Genomic DNA, 26085 nt, shown 5'->3' with positions numbered 1-26085 from the left:
TTAGGTATTTCAATTTTTATCCTGATATATTCAAACATATTCGGGGTTATCTTTCTTCCATTTCATCTTTTCCATTTTACAGCAATCTTTCTTCTTCTCTTCCTCTCCCTCCCTTCTTTTATCCTTCCTCCTTTCTTCTCTCCTCTCCTACTTCTTCTCTACTTCCCCTTCCTTTCTCCCCTTCGTCCATTCTTCCTCCCTATCTAACTTTCTCTCCTACTCTTATTTCCCCTCCCTTTCTTCCTCTCCTCTTCCCTTTCTTCTTTCTCTCTCCTTCCTTCCCCCTTTCCGTCTTTCTCCTTCTTTCTCCTTCTCCTTCCCCCCTTCCCCCTTTCTCTCTCTCTTTTTGTATTCATTTTCATTTCAATATTTTTAACAATGGTGTCCAGACAACCCCGATTTTCCCATATCAAGTATCTTTCTCAGCATTCCCCTCATATGTTTTAACTATTAACATTGTCTTCATCTTATTCCATTTTTATCTTACAACCTTTTAATTGATACAACCTTCCATCTCTTGTTTTCTTTAAATACTTATTCACAATTCAATAATTATTTTTCTCTTCCAATAGGATACATCATTTACTAACATTTCAATTTTATTCCATCTCAGTTTCAATTATTTTCACTTATACACCATATTGTCTTTCATATCTCATCTGCTGGACTATTTTTCTTAAACAATACACTACTTCTTTTTTTTACTTCTTCTCAGTTTTATATCTTCATTTCAATCAATTTCATTTTTTTCCATATTTAAAATATATTTCTTTACCATCCACTATAATTCTTTCACATTCCATGCAATCTGACAATAAAACATATATCCCATTATATCTTTCACATTTCATCTACTTCTCCATTTTATATTAAATAGCATATTTCTTCTTTTTTACTTCTTACATTCACTTCATTTCAACCTTTTTACTTCCATTTTACAATACTCTATATATTTCTTCTACATTACATCTTACCTAAAATTTCTACAACTATTTTAATTTCTTTTCTGCTACTCATTTTTCTACTTCTTTTAACCATTTTCTTTCAGTCTCTCCAAAATTCCATTTCTTGGTATTTGTCTCCCTTTCTCCCATTCTCTTATCTTCTTCTTTTTCTCTTTCTTATTTCTTCCTTTCCACCTCCTTTCTCTAATTTTTACTCTTTTGATTTTCTCCCTCAATCTTTCCCCATTTCCTCCTCTTCTCTTTAGTCTGTCACTGCCAATCCCAGTGTAATCTTCTATTTTTTTTCATTCTTTTAATTTTTCCCCTCAATCTTTTCCCATTTCCTTCTTTTCTTTTCTTGTTTGAAATATCCTTCCCCCTCTCCATTTCTATTCCATCACTGTCAATCCCAGTGTAATCATCTATATTTTTATCTTCAATTATTTCCTTTTCAGCAGTGTATTCTTGTTCCTCTTGTTTCTTCCTCATAATTTCTTCACCTTTTTTTTACTTTTAGCCACATCTCTGCTTCTTTGTTTCCCTTAAACGATTCTCTCACCATTTGAAGCATCTCCCTTAATTCCTCATACTCATCCTCCCAACTCTCCATATTCTCAATTTAAGGAGAAAGGATTTTTAAATGTATTATTTCAACTTACATATAGTTCAAATTCAAGTCCAAATATTGTCTCTTTTTTTCCTTTTCTATTTTCAAATAATGTCCAGTCCAGATGTTTTTTTAAGCCATTCCAATTCAAATCTTTAATCTTCCCAGTCCTTTTTTGAAGTTATACCGCAGCTGTTTAAACAAACACTCCTCCAGCCTTTCCCATGATAGCCTAAGCAATGCAATGTTTTTTCTCTCCTCCAGCCGATGTCTCTCTCCAATACACAAATCTCCAGCAACAAAATGTCGCTTGCTGATCCACAAAAATAGTTACTCCGTCTTCCTCAATTAAGTCCTTTTGTTAGTAAAAGATGCTTTCCCTCAATTTTCTTCTCCTTTTAATATTTTTAATTTCTTCCAAATCCAATTTTAAATCCAGATGGAAAGTTATTTCTTTTAGGGCTTTAGTTTTAGAGATTCTCTTTGCTTTTTGTTTCCCTTCACTTTGAATTTCCGTGTGCCAATTAGCCGCTAATTTCAAGTTGGAAAGTCTTTTGAGTTTTAAGAATTTTTTCTTATTACCTGTGAGTTGGCCAATCACTCACCCAGTAACAATACTCCGTTCAAATCACTGCTCCTGCTCAATTCTTTTGTGTGGCCGCCCCAACTTTGACAGCTCCTAATGGTTGTCTTTCCTCGCCGCTGAGTCGAAGGCTATTGCCTGCGCTCCAGGGAATTTGCAACTTCCCTATTTGCATTGGTCAGTGCCTCCTTTCTTCGCTGCCCCTCCAGGACAGCTATGGTCCATAAAGGACCCCCAAAACGACTGGAATTTCAGAGTTCTCTTTGGAGCACCAGGACATGCCATCCCATCACGACGCTGGCCATGCCTCCTCTCTCAGTTATTTTTTATGTTATAGAGCCCTCTAATTGTTTATATACAACAATTCAAGAAAAGTGTTTCTTTACTACAAGTTTTATTGCAGCCTCTGTTAGGCAAGAAGAAACACATGCTACAAAGGGTCACTGATCACCTCTGTTAAAAAAATGTTCTCAATTCTCTATTTAATCAATCCTTTCTTAAGCAATTTTGCTAATTTTAAGACATCAGAAATTGAAACAGGCAATTTGGCGATAAGCTACATCATGAATGGAATGTATTTGAATTCAGGGGTTACTTTTCCAAAAAGTGAAGCTTTCTCCCTTTTTATATAAAGCAACTTGGGTCTCTGGAAGAGACAGGAACAAAGTGATTAAAGAAAGGTTATAGAGCAGGGGTGTCAAACTGGCAGCCCGCAGGCCGGATGCATCTGTGCAGGCCATGCTCACCCCAGCTCCACGAAGGGGGAACGTCATGAAACATCACATGGCAGCAACGTGACACTGTGAGTTTGATAACCATGCTATAAAGTTTCTAATCCACGGAATACAGATTAGGGACCAAAATGGAATAGTGTAGTACTAGGAAAAGATCGCAAAAAGTGCCTTGGCCATCTTGCATTAAATTTAGAATTAAGTTCACAAATATATTGATCTCCCAAGTTCTTGCCCTGAAAAATAATATACATCCTTCAAAACCCATATTTAATAATTCCAGGTTGCACAACTGAAGCCTATATGTTATACCCCTAGATAATATTACTGAAAGTGAATGGGAAAGAGATTAGTGAAGCCGTTAGTTTTCACAAATGCAATTTTTCCCAATTTTCTATTTAAATGTAATGATATACACAAATGTTATACACTGTAAGCTGCCCTGAGTCTTCGGAGAAGGGCGGGATATAAATGTAAATTAAAAAAAAAATGTGGACAGCTGTACCTATTTTGACTTTTTAAAAAACAGCTCTGAAAAAATAAACAAAAAACCTCTCAAAATCTTGGGGTTATCCCCTGCTGATATCATCATATTACTGAAAATACCCATTGCAATTCTCAATAGCCTAATGAACAAAACAAACAAATAAAACCCCTTAGGTAGAAAAAAACCAGAAACATTGTCTATCCCAAAGTTAGTTTTATGACATATTTGACCCTAAGGTTGGACTCTGATTGAGATGGAATAGAATTAGGTGGCTACTTGAGTGACTTAATTAGTGAATAATATTTATTTTATTTATTTATTTATTTATTTTGTCACAACAATATATGTAGGTATCATACAAAAAGATTATATGGTATATAAACACATATATGAGTAAATATAAGGAGGTATAAGCATATATATAGGAAGAAGAAAAGAGAAAAAACAATAGGACAGGAACGGTAGGCATGTTTGTGCGCTTATGCACGCCCCTTATGGTCCTCTTAGGAATGGGGTGAGGTCAATAGTAGAAACTTTTTGGATCAAAGCCATGTCCTGGAGACTAAAAAGCTATTGTCATTTGTTTATATTCAAAGCATAAGGTATCATGATGGGTACCTAAGTAGTACTTTGATCAAATGTTTTCTTGTGAGAGTGGGACTGTTTCACAATTGGGCAACTTTTTTCCACTATTATTCTAAATTGGCCAAGTTACACATCCAGCTAGTGAGAGTCAAGGAGCAACTTTACAGGCAGTTAAACATTCATTCACCTTCATTCATTCATTTGCATCTACAATTTTAGGGTGGCAGATCACAGAATGTACAGTACATGTTGTAAGAAACCATGGAGTTCATCTGCTTCAATCCATTGCCCAGTGCAGGAATCATTTACTGTAGCATCTTCAAACGTTATTAGGATTTCATAGGAAAGTTGTCAGTTGAAATTAAGGCACTATGTCCTTTATATTTCCAAGGTCATTTTAAATGTACCATCAGAAAAAAAGAATAGGTTAATTAGGCATAACTTCTTTTTGATAAACCCATGCTGGCTTCTGCTGAACAATATATTCTTTTCTAGATGCTCATGAACTAGCTGCTTAATAAATTTGCTCAAATTTTGCCAAGTAGTGATGTCAAGCTGACCATTGTTATCTGTTTCTTTCTCCTATCTTTTTGAAGATAGAAACAAATATTTGCTCTGGCACTACTCTCTATTCTCTATTCTCCATTTCTCAACAATACAAAAAGGTCTCCAATATGAGCTCTGCAATTTCTTTCATATCTCATTGATATAATTGATGTGGTTAGGAGACACAATCTTTTTCATGGCAGCCAAGCAGTGCTCCCTAATAATCTCTTTCCTTAAGTTGCTACTCCCTTCTTATGTTAGTACTTCTACTTACGTCCAGCTGAATTATGGAGAAGACCAATGCACAAGAAGGCACTGAGATTTTTTTCTCTCCTTTTTCTTCTTACTCCTAACATAATCCAAATCAGTGATGGGTTTCTATCGATTCGTCCTAGTTCGGGCGAACAGGGAGCAGCTGCGGTGGGAGGCTCCGCCCACCCACCCGGACATCATCATGGATGCTCTGCGCATGCGCAGAAGGTTCTGCACATGCCCAGAAGCACCACACACAATCAAAGCAATTGCACGCACATGCACACTCACAGTTCCGAACCCGTAGTAGTAGAAAACCACTACTGATCTAAATGCCCTTTTGTTGCTTTTAGCATCCCTAGAGTATACATTCATTTCAGCTTTTCTGAATTTCTTTTTGAAGATAATAGCTACTTGCTAATACATATCTTAGGTGGCACATATTTATTATTTTCTATATATGTTTAATTCTTAGTTCAGTCAAATGATCCCTATTGGAAACATAATAGTTTCCTAACATGCACCCATTTCTTCTTTTAATTTGGGGAACTTGCTGAGCTGCTTTTTCAACAGATGTCCAGGTAATTGAAGTTTCCCATTATTAGTACATCTCTCCTTTCTGAAAACTTTGTAATTTGGTCCAGGAGCATTACTTAGAACTTCTGCCTGGCTTGGCAATCTACAGCACATCTCCCACAATAATATTATTATTGCTTTTTCTTACTTGTATTTTTATCTAAATTCTTTTGACTGGATTCTCAAATTCTTGGTTCTGTACGCATATCTATATTTCCTTTGCCTCTCATGCCAGTCCACCAATGGTGGGTTGCCCCAGTTCAGACCAGTTTTATAGAACTGGTAGTAAAACTGGCAGGAGGCTCCGCCCACTGACCCAAACGTCATCAAAACTCTACTGCAAGCATGCACGGAGCACGAAGCGAACAGGTAATAAAGGTAAGTAGAACCCACCCCTGCACTCCACCTCTTTTGTTTAGCTTATACCTTTTGAATTAATTGTATCCTTCAATCTTTGCATTCCATTCATGTATTTCTCTTCTCCCAAGTCTTTGTTATACTAACATATCATATTAGCCTTCCTATATTTAGACTTCTAATTCTACCTGTTTGTTAGCAGTACTAGTACAGAGGCACTAAAAATGTAGGGTCCCATAACATGACTGATTTCTTTTTGTTTTTATGAGCTCATTGTTGAGCGCCTCCACATGTATTGGTCCCAATCCCAGTCTCAATCCTTGGCATTTAAATATTTATTGAGTCTCTTTTTTTCTGTTCCCAAGATTCAGTTTAAACTTCTCTGGATCAGATTTACAAGATGCCTTTCAAATACATTCTTCTCAATTCTTGCACAACACACCCCATATCTTGCAAGTGTGTTCTTTCATCATGGAAACACATCCCATTATTGAAGATTACAAAGCTTCTACCATCTGAAGCCATTTGTGTAGCCAGCTGATTTGTTCCAGTATTTTTCTTTCTTTGTGGACCACATCAAACCAGAAATCAGTCAACAAAACATTACCTGTGCCCCAACTTCTTCATTCTCTCTCCAATGTTTCATTGCCTCTTGCAACAAGATGTGTCCAAGTGTGTCATTTGTTCTTACACAGTTCAATGGAAAAAGATATTTTTCATTTGGTTTCAAGAGTCTTGGGAGCCAGTTACATCCAGAACATGAGCTCCAGGAAAGCAGCATGACAGGTAGGTGGCCAAAATTACCATATGCTAAGTGCACAAAGAATGTTAACAGATAATTGGAGTTATACTGAAAAACAATTGGGAAGAAAGATGGAATTGTCTTCTCTTATGGTTGGTAGACTGAAAACCTGAACAAGAACACTGCATTATGTTGCAGATCCTTCTTGTGTAAAATGAAATTAAAACTATGTTTATTGTTGTCTTATAAGAAGGTCTGTAACTTTGGACAAAGATATATGTAACAATAGGGGCCAAATGGATGGGTGAATTACCACTCAAAAGGCATGGAGCACTGATTCAGCATTTCCCTTCTTAATGGTTTTTTTTTTCTTGTGTTGTTATAAGATAAAAAGATGGAGAAAACAGTGGGAAAATAAATGGAAAACAATTTTGTCTGAAGAGCCCCATAAAGTTCTTCAAATGAAGCACGACAATTGTACAATAAAAAGCTTCATCTGAAAGCATTCATAGCTCATTCCCCAAGTAATGGCTCTGACTTGATACTTTCTTTCCATATGGCAACAAAAATACAAGATGAGTCTCAAAATATTTTATTCCAAAATCCATACTAGGATAGTTAGAAACAAAGCAGTTATTCTCCCCCCCCGCACCCTCCGCCTCTAATGTGAAGAAATGGTTGTTCACGCTAGAAATTTCTATATTTAATTGCAGTCTTGATTGAAGGGAAACTGCAAACATTCTGAGACTGAGAATAAAACACGTGAAAGATTTATATAGTTTATTTATTCAAATGCAAGCATGGAACTGTTACTGAGAGCTATGATAAATTCCTATTAACTTTTACTGGTTGAGGTACTCTCGTATTTTTCTTTTTATTCTTAATTTTGTCTCTTCCTTATTCTCTCCCCATTGTATGTATTAGGAAGATAAATAAGAAAGATTACTTATCTTAACCATTTGATGTAAAAGCAGAAATATAATGGTCATAGCCTTTATTAGTGAGCCCTATTAAATGTATCTTATTTAACAATTGTCTAACTTACTGATGAGGAAAAAGAGAAACAATTCCTTACCTGGAGCACTGCATGAAATTCACAAAGATTTCCCATCTCTGTCCTTTCTTCCATCTCTAGCAAGGATTTCCAGGAGTTTCCTAGGATTTGATGAAAGACACAGTAGAAAAGCAATTCTTTTATATTTTTATTTATTAAAAACATATAACATATAACAAATCTAACAGTATCAGTTCATTTTATTTTTCCCAGACCAGCTCTGCAAGCAGTATTTACATTAACAAATGCCCACTGCTTCTTCTCTTCACCTCCTGAAATGACAGTGGCTTGACTTTTTAAGTGTCTTGTAGTAAGTAGGGGTTTTTTTTCTCTTTCCTATGGAATATCATAACTGAAGATGTCTCATACTGCACATATATTTGCAAGCTGAACTGTTGCTTTAACATGTATATATCTATGGTTATTTCTAATTAACCTAAAATCTATTTACACCCTACTTTAGAGATAAGGAAAAGCTAGAGATTGTTGTGGTCTGCTGGCAGCCTGTGGAGCTGGGAGCAGAATCGGACAATGAGGAGGCTGGCAAGGAACATGGACCAGTCCTAGAGTCTGGGGAAGGCTCAGACGAGGGCTCTGCATCAGAGGCAGAGATGGGGCCAGGGCCATCTGGGAGTTATGTGCTGATTCCGGAACCTCCAGAGTCTGATGTCAGCGAGGCAGAGGAACAGGGGGAGCCTATTCCCAGTGTGCACATGTGCAGAGCTGCCAGAAGGCAAGAACAGTTAAGACAAAAGGGGTGACTCGGGAGTAAGACTTGGAGATGATTGGCCCCTCCCATAAGACATAAAGGAGGAGCAAAGGCACGTGAGTCTTTGCAGGAAGCAACTTTGTTCATGCTGGTTGGTTTAAATTCTGAAGTTCCGTTTTGACTTTGTGCTCCCAGTGGCCTTGCAAAGCTAATTGCCAATTAGGTCTTTGGCAGCATGTCAAGGGAGATAAAGGTGGGTGCTTATCAGCCATATCCTGAAGGACTATGGCAGACTTCTGTCGGACTCTTTACAAACTATTTGTGACTCATCACGGGTGTGAATGAACAGAATTCACAGCCGTTGAAATAAAAAGAGAATTTTTGGGACTAATTGTGTGTTTTTTACTTTCTCAGGAAGCCTATGTCAGAACAGAGATGTACTAGGTGTCTGCTCTCTAGAAAAGAAACCCTCCAAACACAAAAGAGAAGCATCCAATTTAATAAAAATGCTGGGGGGGGGGAATCTGGGTAGCAGAAGCACTACTGGAAGGCAAAAATCTATCTGAGTGATGCAAAAGCTGGTTAAACCTGGAATTTGAGGCTGTTTTGTAGGTAAACTGTGGTTTGAGGTTGTTCTGGATTTTTTTAAGTGCCATGAGTTAGTGGTTGAATGGACTTCTCCTTCACTCTGTCTTTTGGACAAATCGCACCAGCAGACTAGGGGCTTTTTAGTCTTTGACTTCTGAAAAGAGGGGCACCACAACTAAGCTGCAAATACAGTATTTGTATTTCTGGGAGTTGAAGTTCATTCATCTTAAAGTTACCATGGTTGAGAAACACTGCTGTAATGCTTTGCTGCCATCTAGTGATCATGTGGAGTTTTGCAAGAAGTTATGGCTGCTAAAAGGAACACGGAATACAGGTAGTCCTCGATTTACAACAGTTCATTTAGTAACCATTTAAAGTTACAAAGGTGCTGAAAAAAGTGTCTTATGACCATTTTTCACACTCACAACCGTTGCAGCATCCTCATGCTCACGTGATCAAAATTCAGAGGCTTGGCAACTGACTGATAGTTATGATGGTTGCAATGTCCCAGGGTCATATGATCCCATTGTGCAACCTTCTGAGAAGCAAAGTCAATGGAGAAGCCAGATTCACTTAACATCTTTGTAACTAACTTAACTATTGTAAGAAGTTAGCACCCAGCCCTCTCCTAGAAAAATGAAATATTCTAGGAAATATTAAAAAGGCAGAATATTATACCTCCCTGGATGAGAAATGGAGAAACATGTTTTTTAGGCAGGAAGCAGACTCACTCTTAATAGCCCCCACACTCTCAATAGCCCACAGCAGATGTCAGCACTTAAGAGATAAAGAGATACTAGGCCTATTCATAAGCAAATGCCCTCACCCAAGATCCAACAACGATAGGATTAGCCCTCTACCCATCTGGCAACAGAACTCACCACATGGCACTGGGGAGACTGCAGCACCCACCAAGGCTCAACCAAGCGTGGGACTCAAAAGACAACCTACAAAGTTACCCCTGCATGGCCCCATGGGAGTCTGACAACCAATCAGAATACAAGCTCAAATTCAAAGCCCAACAGAGGGTATAAATCTCTCTCTCTCTCTCTCTCTCTCTCTCTCTCTCTCACCCATGTATTTTTTTGCCCAGGACCTCAAAACCATGTGGTCCTGTCCATCTTTAACCCATCTTTTCAAGCAGTCTCCATGTTTCCAGTGTCTTTCTCCCCACTTGGAACTGAACCCAGATGGACATTTCTTCCAACACTATGGCAAGAAATGTTGTAAAATGGGGCAAACTCACTTAACAAATGTCTCACTTAGCAACAGAAATTTTGGGCACAATTGTGATCATAAGTCTAAGACTAACTATAGTAGTTTGCAGGCTGTGGCCTAGCTTCATAGCAGCCTGCCCAGAGGCTAAGTGGCTCTCCTCTGTCTGTCCTTGCCTTCTGACTCACCTATTGGATTCTTTCTCCTTGGGTGAATGTGACTCCCACTTTACCAGCTTTTTGGTAATCAATGTTTTTAAAAAGTCCCAATATCGTACTTATTAAGCTATAATTTTCATTAATAGAACCAGATTGGTGTAGTGATGGGACAAGGGGAAAGCCATGAGATCTAGCCCCTCTTTGGGTACAAATCCAGCTGGGTGACCCTAAACTACTCACTCTCTCTCAATGGCAATCCCCCTTCTGAAATCTTGCCCAAAAAAGTGGCTTGTCCAGTCCAGTCGCCAGGAGTTATCATTGACTCGAAGTCACACACACAAAAAATTGTCACGACAACTTTATTTGTGCTACTTGTCTTATTGCACTATTTTAATACTTAGTTTTCATTACACGTTATGAAAGCGTTGGTATTTCAAAGATTGCAGATATACAAATGATCGAAAGCTTCTCTAGCTTGGGAACTTCAAACGCACAAATCGCGGACAAAACGGGAAGGAAGTTGCGCCTTTCGGTATCAATTACAGAGAAAATTAGAGATCTTAATGTAGACTTGGGATGAGATCATCTGTTCTGCGGCCTAATCAAAGAACGAAAAAACTCTCGCTTTGTTTTTGTTTGTTTTTTGTTTTGCTTTTGGGGGGGGGCACTCCTTCGGGTTTACCTAATTATCTATACACGAAAAATCCTCTGCCTTTTTTTTCTTCGCCTTCTTTTATCGGGCATTTAGGTTGGACGCCTATAAAGCGGCGATCGCGCCCGATGTCGTTGCGCGCCTGAAGTAGTGAAAGGTCCCCTCTTTTGCCGCAAAATGGCGATGCTGGCGGAACGTAAGTATAAAGCCGGTTGAAACGGAGCAGGTAGAAAATAGCGCGAGGTATGGGGGAGAAACTGGTAACCCCCTCCCCCGCTTCGTATATGCCAGTGATCATTATGCGATGTCTGTGATTTGGGTAGAGGAGCTACGATAAAGTGAAATTTTAAACCTCTGTCCAGCCAGGATCTTCCTTCCAGTATGGGACGATTAGCTATTGATGCCCATAAGCAAAGCATGGGAACGGCAGCTGCTTCTATATATATATATAGAGAGAGAGAGAGTTCTAGGTTTCAAAAGCATTCAGTCTCCAGATCTTTGTTTGGTTCTAGTTGAAGATTGCTTGAGCGGGGTGAGGGGGTATTGGACTAGAAGACCTCCAAGGTCTCTTTCAGCCCTGTTCCATCTTCTGTGAAGATCTAAAGCAGCTTTTCTGCCCGGTTGACGACTAGGTGACAGCACAGAGTTATTTGCATCTTTTGGTCGTCCAGATTTTCATAGCTAGAGAAGGTAATGTAGATTTCTGTGCTGTGCGTTTTAAGCAAATCATTTTTAAAATTATTTCACGTGCTTATGCTGCCCCCAAATGGTATCAGAGGAGTTAGAAACAATGGGGGGGGGGGTGTTAAGGGAAGCTTTACCGTTGTAACTTGTTTTGAAGTACCCAACAAACATTTTAAAAAGCTGAGTTTGAGAAGCCATGGAAAGTGCCTCCAGAGGATTAAAGAATAGAGGAGACAGAGAGAAACTCGCATTAAATGCTGTTGTCAGATTTATCTGTAAACTAGTGGGCAGTGCTGCGATATTTGTCAATGCCGTGGTAGCTCAGGCTGTAAGGAGCCTGTTATTAAAACACAGCAGCCTGCAATTACTGCAGGTTCAAGCCCGGCCCAAGATTGACTCAGCCTTCCATCCTTTATAAGGTAGGTAAAATGAGGACCCAGATTGTTGGGGGGGGCAATAAGTTGACTTTGTAAATATACAAATAGAATGAGACTATTGCCTTATACACTGTAAGCCGCCCTGAGTCTTCGGAGAAGGGCGGGATATAAATGTAAATTTAAAAAAAAATGCAATATGTGGAATCAAAGAGGATATCTGAGTCATCTCACCCCAATGGGATTGGCCAACCCACTCACTTTAGAAAAGAGGTTTGCTACAGACCCTGTCTGCCAAGAAATTTTGCCTAGTGGCATCTAGGAGAAAATGTTTTTCTGCTGTGGCTCCCACCCTTTGGAAATTTCTGCTGCCGGAAATGAGATCTACCCCAACCTTTTGGCTTTCCAGAAGGATTAAAGGATCCTTAAAGGATTAAAAACTGGCACTTCTAGCTGGCCTGGGGTCCTACACTGGGAGTGGCTGATGCAGTACAAAGAACATCCCACCCCTATGCCATTCATCCTCTTGATTTTTAATTTCTATTCAATCCTTGTTAATAATTTTAATTGTTTCCAAGTTATTTTTTTATACTTTGTAAGATGCCTAATGTCATCTCAATAAAGAGATAGCATATAAATTTTATAAATAAAGAAAATGCTGAGTTAATATTTAATTAGTTTTTGGGATCAGAACTATAATATATATTTCAATTATTACTATTTATCAGTGGCAATTCCTATTTCCTGGCCCTTATTCTTCATCAATCATATTTGGACAGAGTTAAGGAATGCTGCAGATGAATGTTTGTGAACATAGAGAGTCATAAAATTACTACAAAATGGCAAACTTGAATATGATATTAGCTCATTAAGCATTTGTCAGTAAAATGTTTAAAATAGTTTGTCAATCATCCTGCTTGATTGTTGAGATTCCCAGTGCCTTGTGTACTCTTTCCCTAAAATGTTCTTTAAAAATCTTTACAGAAAGAGTGATTTGGTCAAGAGAAGCACTAACTGTGAAGAGGAAAGGCTTCCTATTTCAATTTTGAAAATTTAACTAGATTTTACTTCATTTGCTCTTTTAGCACGTCGCAAACTGAAATGGTCTGTGGATCCCCGGAACAGTGCTTGGAGTAAAGATGAATCAAAATTTGGCCAGAAGATGTTGGAAAAAATGGGATGGTCAAAAGGCAAGGTAAATTCGTATGGTTGAAAATCATTGCTTAAGTTTTCTTTAGTATTTCCAAAGTTAGAGAATAAAATGTTTATGAAATAAAATAAGTATTGTAAAAGTTGCCAGAAAAAGAAAAGAAATGGGGATCATATGCCTCCTTGGCCTTCCTAACAAGGATGATCTTGGAACAATTCTGGAACAATTTACTTTTTAAATAAAATCTGAAGTTTAATGCAAACTGATTTCCCTTGGCATAAAGACTGGATAAATTTCCTGAAGCAACTATCTTGAATCCAGTTGTTAAATCTTGAAGATGTGCCTCAACCTGAACTTTCATTACACGAAAGTTGTCCCAGTTAAATTCTTATATTTGTACTGCCTTATGAGTGCAAAGCTGATGTAAGCAGAAGGCCTTGTAGACCCATTTGTTGCTTAAGAATCAAGAATCATTGAGAAGTTATACCTCAAGAGTTTTCAGATTAGTAAGAGAAAACTTCCATCTCGTACAAAAGAAGCAACCTCAGGGATTCCCTTCCCTTTCTCTGCAAGTATGAATGTTTGATTTCTGATTGCTAATTGTTTTCGTATGTGTGGGTTTTGTTTTGTTTTCTAATTATTTCAACCTGTTGAGAATAATTGGATTGAAAAAAGACAATAAAATAAAAAATGGAGACCCTTCTGCACACTAAAAAACAAATGAAGTTCTCCAAGACAGATCTGTTTGTCATTTGTTTCCACTAGGGGCTTGGGGCTCAAGAACAAGGCAGCACAGAGCATATTAAGGTTCATTTGAAGAGCAACACATTGGGATTGGGAGCGTCTGTGAGCCAGGAGGTAAGTGGAGGTAATAGAATTGAGGCTACACAGACTCATAGCTCAAACGCTCACATGCACACACACACACACACACTTATAAATCAGGATTCGTATTAGGTTTTACAGAAATAGAATTAAGTCTATAAACTTAGCAGATGTAAAGTTAATTTGATTTAGAAAGACACAAAGTAACTACAATGCATTTTTGTTTGGTTTACAAAAATATTTTCATATGAGACTGAATTAGTTGGCTGCTTATAATGATTTAGAATGTTGATAATTTTAGTACAAAATGTTCAGTTCACACATTAAACCACTGTTGAAATGGAAGTGCTGCAATTTGTATGATGTATAAAATTATAGTTTACAGTTAGCCATCAACTCAGCATTGCAAGCTTTAGTTCCAAGGGCTACTCTTAGTTTCTCTGAATAGCTAAATCCCAAAGCTTCTGGAGGCTGCTATATCACATCAAGGATGTGGAGAATGTAGTGAACCACAAATTAAAGCAGCTTTGAATAATGACTCTTCTGCTTGTGCATTTGAAAGTATAGATCATGGTTTGTATACCAAACTCAGATTTATGACAACTGATTTGGTGGTCTGAATTTGAATCGGTAGAATGTGGAAGAGGCATGCCCTTTTTGTCATCTTTCCCTCATTCCTGATCAGTTTAGATTGTAATCATTCGGTTTGTGTGTTGGGTGCAGGACAACTGGATTGCTCACCAAGATGATTTCAACCAGCTTTTGGCCGAGTTGAATAACAGTTATGCACAAGATGACCCAGGTAACACGATTCAACTTTGATAGTAACTTGTATTGAAAATCTTAATATAAAATTACATACAGTATGGTGGCCACATGAGGTCACTATTGCTGCTTGAGAGCAAGCATGTGAAATCAAAGCCACCTCCTATCCTGTCAGACTTGCTGAACATTAGAATTTTGTGGGATTGGGGTTATGAATTTTGGATGAGGGGGCATTTCTCTCACATACTGCTGATAGTTTTACCAAAAGAGTGATGCTTGCAGTTGCTTGTAGTCTGGAGTAATGGTCCTTTTGAGATCCTCATATTGATGCAGACTTTCTTTATCATCAAGATCACTTTGCATCTGAGTTTGGCTTTTGACATTTGAATTGCCTTTGGATCTTAGTGTCCATTCACACACATTTCTGAAGATGCCTGAAAGAACATTTTACATCATGACAGACACACAAAAAGCTGCCACTCTTCAACACATGTTCTTCCTGTTTATAGTGATCCAAAGCAAAAACTGAATTGTCCATTCTTTGGCTGTTACACAAATCCATCTCTTACACAAGTTATCCACTGCTGGGACTTGAAGCAAGACTCTTATAATTTGAGAAACTCAGGGAAAAACAACACTAAAATAAAAGCTGGGAGCAAGCTATTGCTATTGTAAGAATCAGTAAAGATGCACTGGGAAAACACATACCGAGGGGATGTTCTACATTGGAATTTAGTATGTCAAGAGAACTATAGATTTTGGCCTCATGTAATTCTCTGTTTGTATTCTAGAATCTACTTACAAAAATAGAAAGAAAACTTTTAACCTCGAAGAAAAATCCAAGATCTCTAAAAAACGAGTTCACTATGTGAAATTTGCCAAAGGTAAATTCAAATGAAACTAAATGAAACCTGTTACATGAAAAACCCATTTAAATGTTTCTAATGTGATCAGTACAATAACTACACTGAAAAAAAATCTATTTCAATATATCAAAATATTGTTGAGAATTAGAGTATTTGATGGAGAATGTGTAGCATGGAAAGGGTTCAATTTGAAAATGAGGCATATGTGTTGGTACCTTTAGGATATTGAATGCAGTGGTTTTAATGCACATTGCAGTTTGTACTTAAAGGAAGCAAGTTTTCAGTGTTTCCTCCAAAAGCAATTTCTAGGAGAATTTTTTTCTGGTTTAAGCCCATTGAAATGAATCAAAAGGAGAAAATTTAATTTTCTTCTTCAAGATATAACTTTATTCTATAAGAAAGCAATAAATTGTTTTGTTGTTTTTCCTGCAATCCTATCCAGGAAAAGACCTTTCTTCACGAAGTGAAGATGACCTATCCTGTATTTTTGGGAAACGCAAAGTCAAAAAAATGCAAGTATGTGATTTTACTTGATATTGTAGATATGTATTGGCCTGTATGCTTTAAATAGTGATTTATTCTAATCATTTAAAAATACTTCTGTGCATCATTTGAAAATTATATACATTGCTGTGGCTTAGATCACACAAAGCCTTCAGTCTTGAAGTGGTTTCAGAGAATGCTCTTCCACGGCCTCTGCAGTTTTTTGAGGGGAAAGTCTGTGAAAAGCAAAAGCACACCATTCTTTTGTGATTTTTAGAAGGTCTGGAGGCTGCATGAGAGCATGGCCCTCTCACACAACTTATGGGGGCTGTGCAAGACCACACTCCATGCAGCCTCCACAGGCTCTGAAAATCACATAAGAACAAAGTGTGCTTTTGAAAATAGTTGTTGAATGTTGGTAAATGCTGGCACATCACCTAAAACATTATGCCATGTCATGGTCACCGTTATTGAGCTACTTGCAAATAGATTATTAGTGCCCATTTATAAAACATAATAAAAGGCTAGGCACAGCACTCCACATTGTATAAAAATAAAAAAAGGAAGCATAGGTCTTAGCTAAACTCTATTTTCTACTCCTGTAAACCAATCTTGTACAACATGTTATGTTTCACCAGAAATAACCTCTTGATTGGAAATCATAGGAATATTTGTCCATCCAGTTTGGGAATAATGTTGTAAATTTTCTGGAAATGCAGGTGATATTTCCTTGATGGTGGACTTTGGAAACCATAATTTGCTGAGGAACTAGTATGAATTAATACTTGGGACAAGGGGTTTAAATTCACCTGTGAGAAGTGTCAAAGACAAAATTAGAAATTAGGCTGTTTGTAAAGTTTTGTTTGTTTCTTTTTAGGAAAAAACTCATGTCTTGTCTACTAATTTGTTAAGTATTTGTTCCAGAATACAAATGCCTTTGGGAAAAATATAAAATCCTGGGAAATGTAAGGAAATTGCAGCCTTCTAGATACCTAGCACCCATAATTTCCATTCATATTAAGCCAGGAATGATGGGGAATAAAATCTAGAAACATGTGGAAGAGCATTATTTTCTTTTGCCTCTAGTTTAATATAGAAGTTCTAAGGAGCCTCAAATTTTAAGGCCTCCACTTTACTTTCTGGTGGGTATAAAAAGTTGGAAAAGATAGCTTCCTTCAGAATCTTCTTTTAAAATGGCCAAAAATAAACCTTTGGCCTCTGCTGAAAATTGAATATCAAACTAAATATTAAATTGAAGATCAAACTAAATATTCCTTTGTTCTAGCTCTTTTTCTGCTTGTAAGACAGCCAGAGGCTGCTTCAGAATAACTGAGGGAAGTGAATGGATTTTTTTAAAAATTATTATTTGATCATCATATAAATTGTTAACTGTCTACTCCCAGACTGCTTTCCTGGTTCCTGTTTTATGTCTTGGAAGCTGAGATTATATAATGATAAGGAAGCTTATTTCATTCAAAAACTGTATTTCAAGTTAACTTTATTTTGTAGAGACACGTAAAGCTCTTCTTTTTATCTAGTCTGGTATGTGGGATTGATTAGAAATAATAAAATGTGGTATTAGACAGTACCCATGAGCTCTTGGTATGTCCTTAGGATGTGGCTGAAGATTTGTATTCTTTGGAAGATTGGCATTAAACACACACCCTTGATTTTAAAATCTTGGCATATATGAGTGTTTAAAAGATTGAAGGAACAGGAAATGCTGGATGAGAACATCCTTGTATCTCTTCCTGCCTAGATAGGAAGAGTCCTGGTGTCCATCAAGGCTTAGAGTTCTGTTGTCAGTCAAAGATTAGCACAGCCAACATTTTCAATTTTAATATCTAAGCCACGTGGATCAGGTGAGGAATGTTCCTTTGCTAATATAGTTTTAGTCCATGTTTCTTCCTATCTAATTTCAAGAGATTCACTTCTGCTTTGTTGAATGTTTTATGTCCTCAAGAAGCTCCACTGTACCTTTTCTCTTCTTTGCATATGCATCAGCTCTTTCATTGGTTACAAAACACCAAAAACTCCTGTGATTGCTTTTCAGTTCTGTTGAGATTCAGACATGTCTAGCCCGCACTTTAAGTGAACTTTAAAAAAAAAAAAATGCCAGCAACTGAGAACAGGCTTTCTCTGACTTCCTAAAGGAGGTGTCTATGTCAAGCACGATCCTTTCTACCTTTTGCCCTCTAGATACATTGGATTAGCGCAGCCTCCCTTAAAAAAATGAGATAAGCTTGCCAGTAATAATTATATTTTTATATCTTAACCTTACTGACTTCCTGCATTGCAGATCCTCTAAAACTAAACCTCTGAGCCTGGCTCTTATATTCCCTCCACTCTCCCCCCCCCCACTTGGGGCAAATATTCATGTTCTTTTGTCAACCTCCAATTAAATCTCCAGTGGTAGAATAATCTCCATTTCTTCTCTTATGTGAAATAAACTCTCCCACTGTTGTTGACTTAGCTGCAAACCGACATTTGGCCTTCTTGTGAGTTGACAGTTTATTTCCTTTACAACAAATTATAGGGTAAGCAATGGTGTGTTTTGTACCTAGTTGGGGGTGGGATTTCTGTCATCCTTGATGTTCTTGCTATATACAAACCACAGCAAAACAAAAATATTTTTACATTCAGATTGGTCACATTTTTTCTCAGGGAGATGGTGAAGCAATTAAAGTTACCGATTAGACTTCCATCAAGGAATGTTTTTAGTAAGGGAAGAATTGCTCAGGTGTTTATTTTTTTAATGTATTGAGCACAAGTTCTCAACTAAATTATTCAAATTCTGAAGAACTACCGAAAGCCCAGTGATTAAAAGCCAACAAATAAATAAAGACAAACAAATGTCTTTAAAAAAAAAAAGTTGGAAGATCCATGATCCTACAGGGCAACAGCCCAACAACAATGCCTGGAATCATTCTGGAGAAAAACATAATCTGGAAACGTTAAACATTAAAAATAGCATTATCAAATAAGTGTCAAAAACAAATCTTGCAAAATTAATTTATTCTAATTTTTCATCTGTTAACCCTCTAAAAAACATAGAATGCATTAGACATAATATATTGTGACTATAATAAAGGAATAGCCTGTCTTCTATTATTGTATAGCTCTTAGAGAATATCAGTGATTTTCATCAAATAGGGGAAAAGTTTTGGGTGTGCTTCCACAAGGACCAGTTCTCAATATTCTACGTTTAAATATTTTTATTAATTATTTAGATTTAAAAGATAGAGGAAATGTTTATCAAATGATACAAAATAGGATGTAATTTTTAATATTCTAGAAAGGGTCCCCAACCTTTGGGCTACGACGTACTAGTGGGATGTGAGGGAATTGCAACCAGGCCACAGAAATGGCTGTCGAGCGTGTGGCATATCCTCATTTGCGTGAGTGGCAGGCGCGCATGCACACCACTCACATCAAATGGAGCTGCGAGCGCATGTGCTTGCCAGCCATACCCACGGAACCACCACCAGTCCGTAAAAACTGAAACATTGGGGAACTCTGTCCTAGAAGGCAAAAATAAAAATAAATACAATATTTGTAGCATAGAGAAAAGACCAAAAATAACAGTGAATTTTAATAGATAAATACAAAGTTCTTCGTGAAAGAAAAAAACCAAATATCTAAGAACTGAAAAGGAAATACATGGCTTGTATTTGTACTTAAGGGAGAAAAATAATTGCCTGCAAACAATATAAGCCAGCAGTGTGGGGCAAGTGCAAAAAAGACAAATACAATTTTTGGCTGCAACAGTTGAAGTATAAGTTTAGGAAGTAATCGTTCCACTTCATAGTCAAATGCTATGAATGGTTTGATTTAAGAATTCAGAAAAAATTAAACAGGATCAGAAAAGGGCGATAGGGATGATGGAAGAACTAAAAACTAAATTCTGTGAAGAAAAATAGAACTGAATATGTTTAACATTGATAAATTACAATGGAGGGCTGGATATTAGGTATTTTTGAGATACCAATGCCTTAAACTGCTCCCAATAATTGCTTGGCAATCAGTACAGAGTTTGTTTTTCCATATTTTTGTTTTGTTTTGTTTTGTTTTGTTTACTTATTATGAAATGGCATTTTACTGGCAACAAACTATAACATTTACCTGTAAGGAAAAGTGATACTCCATAATTTATTGTCATTACTGTGATGGCACTTATTTAATCATTAGAACAATATTTACGTTCATGGTATTAAAAATAGCAGTAGCTTAAGAACAGGAAAGCTGTGATCATGTCAAGTGTACATAAACTACAGCTGGAAGAAGGAAAGCACTATTTTAAAAACTTCCATTTAATGTAATTTTTCAAGAACCCTTCACTTGTCTCCTGTGGCCATGCCTGGAATATATTTCAGGGCCGCCCAGGATCACAAGATGAAACATGACTGAGCTACCTTGGAAGCTAGAAAAGGTCAGTTTTGAATAGCCGTTAGTGCAGAATAGAGAAAGATTCCCAATCAACCTGAGAACACTTTGTTAGCATGAAAAGATTACTTCAGGACTTTCTTTGACAGATGGAAGGTCCTATTTCTCTGTAGGGCAGAAGGACCACCTAGCAGCCTAGTTAAGGTCATTTAAAGAGACAGGTGAAAATAGAGGCTTACTTTGATTTCTTGTAGTTCTGTCAGGCTTGAATAGTGCTTCCTCTCTTGCTTTAAGCCAGGGGTGTCCAAACTTGGCAACTTTAAGACTTTTTCGACTTCAACTCCCAGAATTCCTCAGCCAGCTTTGCTGGCTGAGGAATTCTGGGAGTTGAAGTCCACAAGTCTTAAAAGTTGCCAAGTGTGGATACCCCTGCTTTAAGCTGTTCCACTTTTTCAGCTGCATCATGCATTCCCCGTGGTTCGGGGTTGATGCAGTTTTCTAACTGGAATTCCAGCAGTGGATTGCAGTTCTGCTCTCTCATGGTTCTATAATCTATAATAAACTGTGATTTATTATCACAGAGAAATGACAGGAAGAAAAGTCATGGCGAGTAGTAGTCATTAACTCTTCATCAAGCAACATCTCCAGCATGGATTTTTTCTTTCTTTTAGCAGAGACTGTGTAAAACACACATCCCCATACGCACATTCCTTGTAATTTGCATGAGTTAGCAAACAGAATGCTGCATTTTCACCAGTTATTGCTTCTGGACTAAACGCACGTACATAAATACAGGATGTTGTCAAAGCATGAATAACTGACACACACCCTGACCAGTTAAGGAAAGGTCACCGATGGCACTGTAGGCATAATTATGTGAAATTATTCCTCGCCATGCCATCTGCAAATCTGCAGTGGCTAGAGAGATGAAGAAGTATTCATAGACTGTGAACCTGCACTTTCAGAGGGAGCATAACTCTATACAAAGCATACTGCTTATTTCCTAGTGACTAGCAGCATTTATGTCTTTTCTGGATCTAATTTTATATTTTCTCCTTTATTTAAATTCAATATAATTTAAATATAATAATATTTAAGTTAAGTTTTTCTGGGGTTTGACACCAACTCCCAAGTTGAAGCTGGACATTATTAGCATATCGATGGCACCTCACTATAAAATTCTAACTACCATCTCCAGCAGTCTCCTCGTTCCAGTCCGGTTTCCGACCCGGGTACAGCACGGAGACAGCTTTGGTCGCATTGGTGGATGATCTCTGGAGGGCCAGGGACAGGGGTTATTCCTCTGCCCTGGTCCTATTAGACCTCTCAGCGGCTTTTGATACCATCGACCAAGGTATCCTGCTGCGCCGGTTGGGGGGATTGGGAGTGGGAGGCACCGTATATCGGTGGTTCTCCTCCTATCTCTCTGACCGGTCGCAGACGGTGTTGACAGGGGGGCAGAGGTCGACCGCGAGGGACCTCACTTGTGGGGTGCAGCAGGGGTCGATTCTCTCGCCCCTTCTGTTCAACATCTATATGAAGCCGTTGGGTGAGATCATCAGTGGCTTTGGGGTGAGATACCAGCTGTACGCTGATGACACCCAGCTGTACTTTTCCACCCCAGGCCACCCCAATGAAGCTGTTGAAGTGCTGTCCTGGTGCGTGGAAGCCGTACGGGTCTGGATGGGGAGAAACAGGCTCAAGCTTAATCCCTCCAAGACGGAGTGGCTGTGGATGCCGGCACCCCGATTCAGTCAGCTGCAGCCGCGGCTGACTGTTGGAGGCGAGTTACTGGCCCCAAAGGATAGGGTGCGCAACTTAGGTGTCCTCCTGGATGAACGGCTGTCGTTTGGAGGTCATTTGACGGCCGGCTCCAGGGGGCCTTCCACCAGGTTCGCCTGGTTCGCAGTTGCGCCTTCCTTGATTGGGATGCCTTGTGCACGGTCACTCATGCGCTCGTTACCTCTCGCCTGGATTATTGTAATGCTCTCTACATGGGGCTCCCCTTGAAGTGCACTCGGAGGCTTCAGTTAGTCCAGAATGCAGCTGCGCGGGTGATAGAGGGAGCTCCGCGTAGCTCCCATATAACACCGCTCCTGCGCAGACTGCACTGGCTGCCTGTGGCCTTTCGAGTGCGCTTTAAGGTGTTGGTTACGACCTTTAAAGGGCTCCATGGCTTAGGGCCTGGGTACTTACGGGACCGCCTGCTGTTACCACATGCCTCCCACCGACCCGTACGCTCTCACAGAGAGGGACTTCTCAGGGTGCCGTCCGCCAAGCAATGTCGGCTGGCGGCCCCCAGGGGAAGGTCCTTCTCTGTGGGGGCTCCCACACTCTGGAACGAACTTCCCCCAGGTTTACGCCAAATACCTGACCTTCGGACATTCCGTCGCGAACTGAAGACGCATCTTTTTATTTGCGCGGGGCTGTCTTGAATTTTATCTTTTATCAATTTTTAAACGGGGTTTTTAGTATGGAAATTTTAATGTTAGGCTAATTTAAATAAGTTTTTTAAATGGTATTTTAATCTGTATATTGTATTGTTTTATCTTGCCTGTACACCGCCCTGAGTCCTTCGGGAGAAGGGCGGTATAAAAATAAAATAAATAAATAAAATAAATAAATAAAATGCTGTATAGCACAGGAGACAAAATCTGATATCTTTGTAATACCAAAAGTGCCCTGGGGCAAAATGATAATCTTTAAGCCCAAGCTTCTGGAATTATTGCAAAAGTCTGCCTGAATGTCTACTTTCAGTTGGAATGGTATTATAGTCAGTTACATGAAAAGTGGCTATATGCTTAATTTATTAAAGTTGTACGCAAGCCCAATCCCTAAAAGCTATAATACAAACATTAAAACAATAACATTAAAATTAATTTAAAATTAAGAAAGATGGGAAGGAAGGGAGCAAGATGCAACAGGGAGGAGATGAAGTCCTGTCCATTAACCATTTAGGAATTTAGGATTTAGGAAAACTGGTAGGCTGCATTTCTGCTATCCATTTTCTAACATAGGTCAACCAACAGACAAAGCAAGCTCAGCGCTTTATCCTGCCTGTATCTAAACCTGCAAAGCCACCATCTTTTTGGTCACTTTTCCAAGAAGCTAAATTTTGGGGATTGACCTATAATTACACAGATCTTCTCAGTCAAATAACTTTCCTTTGATTTTTTTTTTCAGTAGAAGTCTTATAATTTGATCTTATAGGCAGTGGAATGTTTTTTTCTTACAATCAGCCATTAATCATCCCTTTTAACCACAGTGCAAACCAATTATTTGATGTGGATGAAATAGAGGAAAAACAAGTCTTCACTGATAAAGGCAAAGAATCCTGAAGTTCTTTATTTAGTATTTAAACTGAATACTTGGTTTGCCATTGTCTTATCCTAAGGCTGAGAGATAGTATCTGGTCCAAAGTCACCTAGTTGGATTCATGCTTAAGACAACATTCTCATTCACTGTCTTCCAATTTCTAGCCCAGTTATTTTAACCACTACACTTTCTGTAACTCATACCTCTTCTGATTTCCTCCACTTAAGTTTCAATCATCTTACTCTCTGTTTCATTGTACTCAGCTCTGTAATAATCAGAGCAGCTGCTTAGATCTCAGAGTATTCAGAAAGGATTGTATCAATCCCCAAGGCTGCTTCTATTTCACAGATCAGCCAGTGCTTTATTTCTTTTACCAGTAGAAAAGATTGGAAACTCTCCTAGCACATTCAGAGAAACATCTTCATTTATCAGGTGCCTACATCAGGCTAATTGAATCATTTTTTCACTCTGTATATGTTTTACCTTTAGTTTCAGAACTCAAAATGAGTTAAGTAGTTTCTTCTTATGCCTGTTTTTAAACCCCTTTGGTGTAAGATACAAAAATAACATTTCTATCAGTTCCTATCTGATTAAACTCCCTGGATAACACATGCACACTCTCCTCTGCATTTCCTTCTCCTATCCAGCTGTATTTCCCATTAAAACTTTATCACTAAGGAACATGCTCCAGAAGGAAACATACAGTCCGGTTTCATTTTAATGGGAATGGGAACGTGCATTCAGAAGAATGATGAAAAAATCATGTTGTCTCAACTTGGAATCAGAAAAGTTCATTATGCACATCTACATATAGATTATGAGCTATCTTGATTAGTAAGAGCCTTCGTTTCAGACATATAGTTTCAACATATTAGAGGTTGGAAAAGTGACACCTCCATCTTCCGATACCTTCCCTTATTTGGTCATGGCAGATTACAATCCTTCTGGGTGATGCTACTCTCTTAAGACAGTTTCCTGATTACGAACACATTTTTCTGCTCAAAGTTTCCCTTTCCTGATATACACATTTCCTGATGTCCCGATAAATTGAATGAGGGGGTGAGCTGCTTGTTTAAGGCTTGAAACAGAGTTGGCAGTTTCACCCATTGCTTATTTAAACCTACAAGAAAGTTTTCATTTTCCCTGGTTAGCTGCAGTGTACTGGATAAGCTAAAAGGGCCTTGTGTGACTGACCTCAGTCAATAGAACAGGAGTGGATAGAAGAAGATAGATCAGGATTTACTGAAAAAGTCAGTTTGCAGAAGATCAATTTGTTAAAAAAAAAAAAGCCACAAAAATTTCCAGTCTATAAAACTATTAAAATGATGCTGAAAACAATTTTTCAAGTTAACAATTTGCTCAAAGGTATCCTTTTTCCTGATTTTTCTAAGTTTATGCCCGTCTCGCATCCATTTTTGCAGCTGGTATTTTTAGTGGCTCTGAAGCCACTTGTTAAAGACTAAAACCAATTCCAACAGGCCGAGCTCTGCCCATACCTAATATGCAATGACTTTGCAAGGAGAGGGTGCTCAATTAAAAACCTGGTATTTCTAACTTTTTAAAAAAAAATATAGAAATTCTGTACTCGAGATGCTAGAAATCTAATATAAGTCGAAATAGACAGTGGCTGATCTAAAACAGTCTGGGCTGTTTAAGGGGGACATTTGTCCATCAATTAATCATCTACAGATCAGCTTCCCCATTCTGGAGAGCATGGTGTATGTCACAACAAAATATTTGTGAAAAGTATTTGAAGACCTTGAAATGAGAATTTACAGGATGTGAATGGGAGATCTGTTTGTAACATGTTTTATCATAGCTGGTCCTGGAAGCTCTTTACATATTAAATTCTGGAGTTATATTACTGTCTTTCAAAAAAGTTAAATGATGGGTAAAAACAGCTTTTTAGGATGATTTTCTAAGCAAATGAAACAATGAAAACAATATAATCTGTAAATTACATATCAAAAATCACAAAAGAAACTAGATAACACAGGAGTAAAATGTTTATTTTATTTTTTCTTTATGTACAATGAGAACATATGCACCAAAGACAAATTCCTCGTGTGTCCAATCACACTTGGCCAATAAAGAATTCTATTCTATTCTTTTCTATTCTATTCTATTCTATTTCGGTCAAAGGATTTTCTGGGAAAACTAAAAACACTGATAGCAAAGACAGATAACTGCAAAAATGAGATTGACTTAAAGACCAGGTGAATCTTTCTGGAGAAATCATTCTATAATTGGAAAATTCTGGTCAAGAAGGCTTTCTCCTTGATTACCAATTGTATTAACTCTGGGTAAAAACAAATAGAGAATCACTTTTCATATATAAAATAGATATATGAAATCTGTATCACTCTATGAAATTTCTCTAGTACATCATGGTTGCTTGTGGATTTTTTTCTTGTATAGTGTGTAGAATGTGGTTTAGATGAAGAATTTTTCCAT

General features: G+C 38.0%; 1 protein-coding gene across 1 annotated transcript in view; it reads left to right on the top strand.

Moving 5' to 3' along the window:
• The first annotated feature begins 10939 nt into the window (after positions 1–10939).
• The window catches only part of PINX1 (PIN2 (TERF1) interacting telomerase inhibitor 1), a 36913-nt gene continuing 21767 nt past the window's right edge, over positions 10940–26085 (top strand). The window contains exons 1-6 of the mRNA XM_058164830.1: positions 10940–10982; positions 12930–13039; positions 13760–13852; positions 14543–14621; positions 15376–15468; positions 15893–15966. Coding sequence (XP_058020813.1) covers positions 10964–10982; positions 12930–13039; positions 13760–13852; positions 14543–14621; positions 15376–15468; positions 15893–15966 — 468 coding nt within the window. The 5' untranslated portion in view covers positions 10940–10963. The remainder of the gene's footprint in view (positions 10983–12929; positions 13040–13759; positions 13853–14542; positions 14622–15375; positions 15469–15892; positions 15967–26085) is intronic.

This window comes from Ahaetulla prasina, chromosome 1, assembly GCF_028640845.1.
Source record: "Ahaetulla prasina isolate Xishuangbanna chromosome 1, ASM2864084v1, whole genome shotgun sequence".
NCBI classification, from domain to species: Eukaryota; Metazoa; Chordata; class Lepidosauria; order Squamata; family Colubridae; genus Ahaetulla; species Ahaetulla prasina.
This window is presented reverse-complemented; position numbering and strand designations above follow the sequence as displayed.